Here is a 10,649-nt window from a genome sequence, read left to right on the forward strand (position 1 = left end):
TTGGTGCAGATTGATCAGTTAGAGAGAAAAGGAAAAAAATTAAATATAAAAACACTTTAGCCATTTATAAATATTTAACTAAATTAAGTTAACTAATGATTGGGAGTAATTGCAATATGATATTAAACCTTAAGGCACTGGTTATATTTTTGAAATATTAAGAGTTATTTTCATTATGTCCTTTCATAAAAATAGGAGAAAAAAGTGGGAATGTGTGAAAATTTGCAACTAATATTCCCTTTTTAAGAAAAAAAATTGAACTTATTATAACTAACTTATGAACACTCTCTTTATAATTATATAAAATGTTATTGTACTTAAATTTTTGTCTAAAATCATTAAAAATTATACTCTAACTTATCAAGCGTACACAAAGAATCTTCATTGAAAATTATTTTACTTTTAGACATGTAGGTGCATAGCACATGCCACTTATCTAATTGTAAAATGATTACATGACTCTCTTGGTTTATGATTGTTATATGCTATAGGAGGACTATTTTTTTTTTCCCCTAAAAATAAAGTATAGTTTTAAATACTGTATCTAACAAGGTATGGGATTTGTCACTGGTATGATACAGTATCAAATAATATTAGATATCGATTTAGATTTATAATAAATTATAATATTAACTTATAAAGAAATATAAAATATATACACGTATATAATGGAATTTTCAATAAAAAATATCAGAATTTAGCTTAAATTTTAGGAAAATCAAACAACTTATATAACTCCTTATAATAGAATATATACATAACCTAAATAATCAATTTAATAATATAAACAAGTAAACAACATTTAAAATATCAAAAAAAAGAAAATGCATAATACAAACACAAAAACTCCTATATATCATATATAAAGAGTAACGATGGCACTGATAACTAACTAATTGGTTTGCATAATTAATTAGTTAATTATTCATATATTATACATTTATATTGATGTCGTATAAAATAGAATATATTCATATATAAATGTTATTAAAAATATTATAATTAAGTGTTTAGAAAATAAAGAATAAAACTCTCACTTGCATAACTTCTTACGCCATCTTACAGTATATCAGTGCATCAAACCTTCTAGGAAGGTCTTAATGCTACCATAAATCATGGTTAAATTGTAAATTAAGAAACATAACAGTCATGGAAAAATCTCATCTAAGCATATAAGGATTAACATTTTCATGTGCTAAAATCAAGATAGTATTGGAAATTTGGAAGAAATTAAATTTTATCTGAATTGGATTGATATAGTTGTTAATGTACATTAAAAAAACAAAATTTATTTAAAAAGGGTAAGTACTTTTTTTATTTTCAAGACAAACGCTATAGTCTCTTAACTTTCTATGATTGTTGACAAAAAGAAATTGTAATTTGACCTAAGAACTAAATATATTTAAGAATTTTATTATATTATTTTTAAAATTTATCTAAATTGTACCGAAATTGATCATTCAAAGATTTTCGACTAGCAATATGGGAAACTTAACCTAAAAACCCATCTAAACTTACCTTATTACCATTCCATGAGCCCAAAAGTCTTCCATATTTATGATCCCATTGGAAATTAAGAAAATAGGTAGATTGAATACATAAGTGAGTTTATACATTAAATTATCAAGATTTCCATTAACCAAAATCTTTCCTTAATAAATTGTCAAATGTTTTAGTGGATAACTTGATCAAATCGTACCCTTTCGATATATAGCACAAAAAAAAAACATTAATTAACACCTCACACTCAAATGACCCGTTCTGTGGAAATCAGATGGGTACATGCACTTTGAAGAGTTGCTTATTCCACAGTTTAAACATAGAAACATTGAAAGATTAAGATAATCCATTTGACTTGATGGCCGATGATCATCATTTCTTGTGGCATGCATGTTAGAATATAGTATGAGATCAGTGGATCAACATGAATTTAGGCGTAGATCCTATGGCAGCTCGTGATTGATAAAACGGGAATCTCTCTCTCTCTCTCTCTCTCCCCTGCGACTTGCCTTTGCAGTTGCAGTAAAGGCTGCAATATGTAAGCCATGAAACCCTAATTAATACATATAAAATATTCATCTAATTCTCACTCACCGGTCCCTTAAACTCCTCAAACCGTTAGCGAAGGGAGCACAGTATGCATGAAAAAGTAAAATGGCATCTACTTTGGGTACACTCTTCTGTAATCTACTCGAAATGCCTACCCCATTCTAGGCCGGCTCTCTCTCTCTCTCTCTCTCTCTCTCTCTCTCTCTAAATATATAAGATATATATATATTCAAGCTATAGCTAGGGTTATTTATATATATATAAATATGATGCTGGGGCTGGGCTTGTCGCTCAGGGTTGTACCGTTCATTCAATATACTAGAAAGAGCGTACAGGTGAAAATTCCTGTGCATGACATACATGCAAGCCTTTCACCAGCTTTAGCTAATAAAAAAGCTCAACTTTTTTCAGCGGATTTTTATCTTTTGTGTTTCTGTCTTCTGTTCTGGGGGCTGCTCTTGATTAATGAACCCATCTAATCCATGAGGGAAGGGACTACTGACCTATATATGTTGCTGGGTTTCCTAGCAAGCAAAAGCTCATTTTCTAGGGCAGGGCCCTAACTATGAAGCTACCTACATTATTTGCATAACTAGGTTTCTCCAGCTTTGGGATCTGGATCTTTTATTTTTTATTTTTTATTTTTTATTTTTTGATAATATACATTGCAAAACAACCCACGGGATAATTGCAATGGAATGTATAAAAAAGAAAGAAAAACAAAGCCTGCTCTCTTCTACCAAAGAAACATATATAAAACAGATGTGAAGTCTAAAGTCTAACAAAACCTTGGGCCTAGGAAAACCCAAGCCAAGCTCAAAAACCTAATGTGGCCCAACTAAAAAGACCTCCAAACGTAGCTGCAAAAACCTTAAAATTGTCTCTAAAAACTGTGTTTAAGAGCATTAATAATACAATCAGCCGTCAATAATCTACCTCTAAAATTTAGGTTTGTTGTAGTGTTGTAGTGTGTGTGTGTGTGTGTATTAGCTTGTATTTGTTTTTGTTAGAGAAAGAACATTTAGTCCGCAGCAAAGAAAATACAAACTAAAACCCACTAACGCAAAGTTCAGACTAAAAGGAAATAGTTAAATCATTGTATATATTCATCCACTTTGGTAGAAAAGTCTTCTAAAACACGTCCATCCTTGTCAATAAAATGTGGCTTAAAGTTTCAGCCAATCAGGAGCACACATGGTCACATATTCCACATAAGTGGTAGTCATCGTCAGAACCTAACCAATTCCCGAAAGTATCAGGTAAGAGCATCAAACTCCAACATATACCATGTAAGGAGACCATCAAACTCCAAATATAACCTAACATTGGGGGTTGAGGCCTTGAACCCAACTACATACTAACATATTACTAGCAAAGATATTGACCCGGTGGCAGAGATTAGGCCACGCCTCATTGCAAAAACAACAAAAAAAAAAAAAAAATGTCTCTTTTGCTTTCTCCCCATGCTTTTTATAAAATTGCACATTCAGCTAGAAATATCCAAGCAACTACATATCTCTTGGTTTAAAACCTTTTACTTATTTGTGTCACAGATTTGAGTTCCTTTGGTTTGATGAAATATACTGCGATGGTTGGTTGAGTCGATTTGAGGACTGATTATTGAAAATCTTATTGGATGTTAGAAATTTGGTGATGTGATTTGTTGTTAAGATTTTTGGATAGGGAAATTCTATTCGCAGCCAACATTTTACTCTTTGCAGTCATAATTAAAATAAATTTAATAATTACTCTTCATAACCAGAATTATTACTTGTTGCAGCCACTTATATTTCAAAATTGCCCTCGTATATCCATACATCTCTACCTTGACTCGCCGCCGTTCTCTACAGCATTTGTTGCTTCTCTGCAACCTCCACTCGTCGCCGTCGCTTCCCTAGAGCTGCACTCGTCGTCGTCGCCTTCCCTATAGCCGCGTCTCTCTACTATGCGTTTAGTGAGGTAATTTTACTTACATTTTTTGATTTTTTGAGTTGAAAAATTGAACTTGGAGGCTAGAAGGGGAGAGGTTGGATGGCAAAGGTGGTGGCCGCCTGGGTTCGGAGGCGATGGCCTCCAAACCCTGGGTTTGATCGGTCACCGCCATCGAAGGGAGACAGTCAGAGGTGTTGCCTCTGAAACTTGGGTTTCGGAGGCATGCACTGCCTCCGAACCTTGGAGCTCGGAGGTAGCGCATGCCTTCGAATAACCCTAGGGTTCGGAGGCTTTACTTTTTTTATATTTTATTTTTTATACAAATATTTGAAAAAACTTAATTTTAATTAAATAGTGCTAATTAACATTTTTTTATACTTAATTTTTTTATTTAAGTATTACCCTAAAATAATTTAATTTTTAATACAAACAAATACATATTTTTTTACTTAATTTTTTTAATTTAATAATGAATTTTCCGAATCCATGGTTCAAAAAATCCGTAGTTCCCCGAACTATAGGGTTCGGGGAACATATCTTTTTTTTTTTTTATATTTTATATAATTATATTAACATATTTTTTATATAACATATTTTATATTAACATATTTTTTTATACTTAATTTTTTTATTTAAGTATTGGATTCAAATAATTTAGTTTTTTAAAAAAACAAATATATAATTTTTTACTTAATTTTTTTTTTATCTAACTATGATTTCCCGAACTTGTGGGTTTGGGAAATCCATAATTCCCTGAACTCATGGGTTCGGGGAACACATTTTTTATTTTTTTATATTTTATATTTTATAAAATTATAGTAACATATTTTTTTATACTTAATTTTTTTATATAAGTATTGGACTTGAATAATTTAATTTTTTAAAAAAATAAATACATATTTACTCATAAATTTTATTTAATACCATGTTGCCTGAACTTTGGAGCCCGAACTCCAGGGTTCGGGAAAGTTGGGCTTCCCCGAATCTCAGAATTCGGGAAATTCCAAATTCCCCGAACTCTAGTGTTTGGGAAAGGCTATTCTTCATGAACTCCAGTATTTGGGAAGGCTAGGCTTCCCCGAACCCTGGATTTCGGGAAAGCCTAGCCTTCCTGAATGCTATAATTCGGCAAGGCTATCCCAGCATTCGGGAAATGGAGGTTAGTTGGGGTTCGGGGAAAGCTTTCCGCAACTTCATTCTTACAAATACAAACACATACATACAAACATTATTATAAATACAATACTGTTATAAATATAAACACATACAAACACAAATTGTGTGTTTAACTGTACGTGATATTCTTTTTCTGAATTGTTGTTTTGTTCTTCCTCAAACTCTTCCTAGTTATCCCTCAATATTTTAGTGTAGTAATCCATGATGGATCATAAAATGATTGAGTCACTCGTATTTTCAGAGAAAATGGATTTAAGCGAAAATGAATTAGTATGGGTGTGAATATGAAATAAGAGGGATGAGAGATTTGAAGAGAAAATAAATTTGCTTGTGATGTAATGTCAGGTGGGTGGTTGAGTTTGAAGAAGAATAGAGATTCACCGGCGGAATACAGTGGTATGTCAACTGGGTGGTTGAGTATTGAAGATAAGGGTAAAATTGAATTTTTATTCGAAGATATTTTAGGGATATTAAAAAGTGGTTGCGAAGAGTAAAATTTTAGCTGTGAATAGAATTTTCCTTTTGGATATATATTTGGGCAAGCCAAACTGTATTTTCGATCCTTTGTCCTTCTCGTGTAAAGAAATATATATCTGTATGTATACATATATACATATATATAATACATATATATAAGAGTATACCCACGACCGTACAGTCTATAACAAAATAAGGATTCGCTATTACGATCACAGGATATAGGTTAAGTGATGGGCAAATGATATACTGAGATTAATATCAGTAGGTCATGAGTTCGATATTTGGCTTAAGTAAGGGCCAAAGGCTTGCTTGCAATTTATCTCATCTGTCGAACTTGAGGGCATGAGTGATGGGGGACCGCGCAAGGGTGATAATCCCAAGGATTCACTATTACGATGAAACCATATGTGATATATTACAAGAAAATAGCTGTTTAGAGACGGATTTTGAGATGAATTTTTGGTTTGAGAGGGATTTTGATCCGTCGCAAAAATGCTCCTCATAAATTTTGTGATGAATTTTGAGACGGATTTTTTTGTTTTAAATTGGAATGAATTTAGAGATAGATTTTACTATGATTGTGATTTTAAATTTAATTGTAATTAAGATGTTAAATTTGATTGTGATTAGGTTCATCAAAATTTATCTCTGGCTCATCTTCTAATACATTAATTTTTTTTTGTATATATCTATAAATGAGTGGTAAATTTATGGATGCATTATTATAGTAATTATATCATAGTAACAATAATATATTAGTGATATTTTACTTTTTCTATTTCTGATTTTTCTCGAATTGAGTTTTATATGTTAAAATTCTGTATTATTTATTTGGGTGATTTGATAGTTTGATTATGATTTGTTTTTTATCCTAAATTCTGACTAACTGTCATCAAAGTTGTTGGATTAAATTGTCATTTTCGACGGATCTTAGCCATTGGATTTGCAGTCCTTCATTATCTTCCTGAGGTTTCAACGCTGCCATAATTGTCGCTGCCATAGTTGTCGTTGATCATCACCGCCTCTACTCCGTTGCCATCAACCACTTCCTCACTTGTCGTCGTCATTGTCGTTGATCATCACGACAGTTGTTTCAGCGTCTTCTCCGACTGCATATATTCGTCTTTCTTCGACCGACCAATTGCCTGAATCCACTTCTTCCTCGGTCATTTGCGATTGATTGTCAACCTTTTCCATCATCTCGGCCAACTCGACTGCCCCTTGCATCTTCCGTCTTGTCCGATGCTTTTCAACGGTTTGTCTTCCACAACCGTGTCTCTTCTTCAACGTCTGTCATTGTCGGTCGACGACATCTTCTAGGCTCTCCACCCCCCCCCCCCCCCCCCCCGGCGGATGTCCCCTAGGCTTTCTACCATCGTCGCCATCGACGTCTCTTTGCACCAACGACCATTGTCGACGGCGAGTTCAAGCTTTACCCAAATTGCCTAGATCTCAACCCAAATCGACCTAGATCCATCTAGATCCTGCCAATCAGATTAGATATGACCAAATCAGATCCATTCAAACCAATTCGACCCGTTACTCTATTTAGCCCAGATCCGACAATACAAATTTTTCTCGCCCAGATTTATGGTCTGGATACACTATCCTAATTTGTTTTCTGGTGAGTCTTAATTTCTTTCTCCATCTTTTGATACTATTTGGGGATATTTGTGAGAACATTGAAATATGATACTTACTGGAATATTAAATTTTTAAGTGAAGATGCAAGTAATTTTGACATAGATTGATTTATATGATGTGAATACTCTTAATTTAAATGGATATAAATACAAGATAAAATTATTAAGGTCAATAAAGATTTGTTGAACCTAATCTTATTGTTTATGTTTTGAGTGACTGAAGATATTGAGTACAATAAATATTGTGTGGATTTAGTTGATATTGGTGACTCATTAAAATTATGAATGTCAATATTGGAAGAAATTTGACCGTTATTATTGTGTGGATTTAGTACAATAAATTTGACTGTTAAAATTATGAATGTCAAAATTATGAGTACAATAAATTATTGAGTACAAGAAATTAATTATTCATAATTTTATTAGAAGAAATAATTATGAATGTCAATGTTAAGTTTGTGATAATTATGAGTCGAAATTTAAATTTGACTGTTATTGAAATTTTAAATTTGACTATAAATTAAATTTCATCTATAATTAAATATTTATATTATTCGTGACTCATTAAAATTTATCTTCGTGGCTTATTTTTTAATCAAAATATAAATTTATATAAGTTAATTATTTTACATGTATTATAGATGAATGATAGATTTATAAATCAATGTACAATATTATGAAATTATCGGAGTTATATTGTTATTATAATAACAATATCATATTAGTGGTATTTTATTTTTATTATTAAATTTTTTTAATTTATATTTTTCACGTTAAAATTTTGTATTTATTACTGATGGTTTAATTATGATTCATTTTCGATGTTAAATCCTTGACACCATGCTTCAAACCGACTGCCTGCCGGATAACTAACAATTTTCTTGTTCCTCTTAACAGCAGTGACTGCAAGTCATGGCGATTGGCGCAGCTGGGCTCTCTCTTTCGATCTCGAAATCGACAGGGGCGGAGGTTGGTACTTCACGCTGCGGTCTCGTTATCTCTCTAGAGTAGATCTCTCCACACCGGGTCTTTTCGCGGCTCGCACTGGTCTGCTGTGTTCAGAGTCAATGGTGGCCGGCAGATTAGAGGCCTCTCCTCTCTGCTGTGGACTCGGATCTTGCACGCGCAGGTGGCAGCAACATCTTCCGTGGCTTTTGAAGACGAGATTGAGAGTCGATGATCTCAGCGGTTAGAGCGGATTCTGGACCATGGCGACGTGGGCAATCTTCGCCTTCTCCCTTGCTTTCACAATCACACGCCCCCACTCATCATATTCATATATATATGACAAAGGTCTAATTGTGAAATGAGCTGGCTCTCGCAATCTTCGCCTTCTCCCTGTCACTCACTGGCGACTAACCTATGGCTACGAGTCTAGTTGTGAAATGAGCTGGCTCTGGGGATATCTGGAAGGATGACAAAGGTCGTTCATTGTCGGGTAAAGAGAGAGTTCAAATTTGTAGGTTGCAGGTAGACAAAACTGTAATTTCTTTTATATATATAAAAAAATAGGGTGATAGCAAAAAAGAGATGCTCAATCTAAGTTGCATGAAAAAGAAATAAAAAAAATATGAAAATGGAGAAATATTATTTTTTAAGAAGATAAAGAAAATAAAAAAGTGAAAAATGTAAATAAAAAATAAAAAAATATTTTTGTAAATATAATTTTTAATATTCAAAATTATAAAAAAAATAATTATTTAATTTAAAATTAAACATAAATTTTGTAATGAATTCAAACAAATTTTAGAAATAAATTTTTTAAAAAATTAAAAATTTTAAATTAGAGAACAAAAAAATTTATCTGATGAAAATAAGTTTTCAAATTGAAAATGTATTTTTAATATTTTTTATATTAAAAAACGTTTACAAAAACTTTTTAAATTTATAAAAGTAACCATTTACGTTTCGAAAATAAAAAACTTTTGAAAACGTTTAAATACGTTTCGGAAAAAATTTTGTGCATTATAGGATTACCCATTGCGAATAAATTTAATATTTAATTAACACTTTATTTTAGAGAAATATAAGATGTCAGATTGTCCCAAACTTCAATCATCTATTATACAAAATTTAATTAAAAAGTACGTCAGCAATTACGTTTTACTGGCTTGACCAATAGGACTTCAGCTACAATTATATATCTGGAGCAGCACCTTGGAGCTGATCAAAACCATAATCATGCCCGATCAACCACCGGCGTTGACCGCCATCGGCGATCAAGATCCCTACGCGTACCTCGGCCTGGTCCGAAACCCCGATGGCTCTATCACCCGTGTCTCCGAGTACCCATTTACGCCGGCGGCGGCAGATCTCGCCAACCCATCTCCGGTACTCACCAAGGACGTTCCGATCAACCGATCCACCAACACTTGGGCCCGGATTTACCTGCCCCGCGAAGCGCTCGAGCACCCCCCGGCAGCCAAGCTACCCCTCCTCGTCTACTACCACGGAGGCGGCTTTGTCGTATGCACACCTGGAACAACTGCAGTCCACGATTTCGTCGCAGTAGTGGCCGCCGAAACCAAATCGGTCGTAGTCTCCGTCGATTATCGCCTGGCTCCCGAGCATCGTCTCCCGGCAGCGTACGAAGATTCCTTCGAAGCGCTGCACTGGATAAAAACCCGTCCAGACGAATGGTTGAGCCTATTTGCGGACTTGTCAAACTGTTTTCTGATGGGCAGCAGCGCCGGCGGTAACATCACCTACATCACGGGGCTACGTGCAGCCACGGCTGTTGATGATCTGGAGCCTCTGAAGATCAGGGGGCTGATTTTTCACCACGCGTACTTCGGCGGGACGAAAAGAACTGCGTCGGAGATGAGATTGGCCGAGGACAAGGTAGTGCCACTGAGATTCAACGATCTGATGTGGGAGTTGGCTTTGCCGGCGGGCGCCGATCGTGATCACGAGTATTCGAATCCGATGGCGGGTGGAGGATCAGAGCAACTGGATGAAATCAGGAAGCTGGAGTGGAAGGTTCTGGCGACGGGGTACGAGGGGGACCCGTTGATCGACCGTCAGATTGAGTTGGCGAAGTTGATGGAGGAGAAGGGAGTGAAGGTGGTGCGGTGGTTCTTGGAGGGAGGTTATCATGGGTTGGAAGCATTTGAGCCGTCCAAGGCCAAGCCGCTCTGTGATGTTGTTAAGGATTTCATCTCATGATCATCTGTTTCGCTTTCTGTTAAGGCTTAATTCTGAATTGATGTCCAGAAACAACTGCTCGATCCCTTTACCGTTTGAGTAAACATAGGTGTTTTGTTTGTCCGTCCGTCCGTCCTGTAGTATTTGAATAAGCTGGTTCACCCAATTATTGCTGGCTGGCCGGCCGGCCGGCCGGCCATAAGCTAGTAGCATTTTCCAAGTCAA

At 34.7% G+C, this 10,649-nt stretch overlaps 1 protein-coding gene across 1 annotated transcript; it reads left to right on the forward strand.

The window, feature by feature from the left end:
- The first annotated feature begins 9,435 nt into the window (after window positions 1-9,435).
- On the forward strand, window positions 9,436-10,649 carry LOC127789833 (probable carboxylesterase 120). Its single transcript, XM_052319256.1, has one exon. The coding sequence runs from the start codon at window positions 9,462-9,464 to the stop codon at window positions 10,443-10,445; it is 984 nt and encodes a 327-aa protein (XP_052175216.1). The 5' UTR covers window positions 9,436-9,461; the 3' UTR covers window positions 10,446-10,649.

Source organism: Diospyros lotus, chromosome 1 (genome assembly GCF_014633365.1).
Source record: "Diospyros lotus cultivar Yz01 chromosome 1, ASM1463336v1, whole genome shotgun sequence".
NCBI classification, from domain to species: domain Eukaryota; kingdom Viridiplantae; phylum Streptophyta; class Magnoliopsida; order Ericales; family Ebenaceae; genus Diospyros; species Diospyros lotus.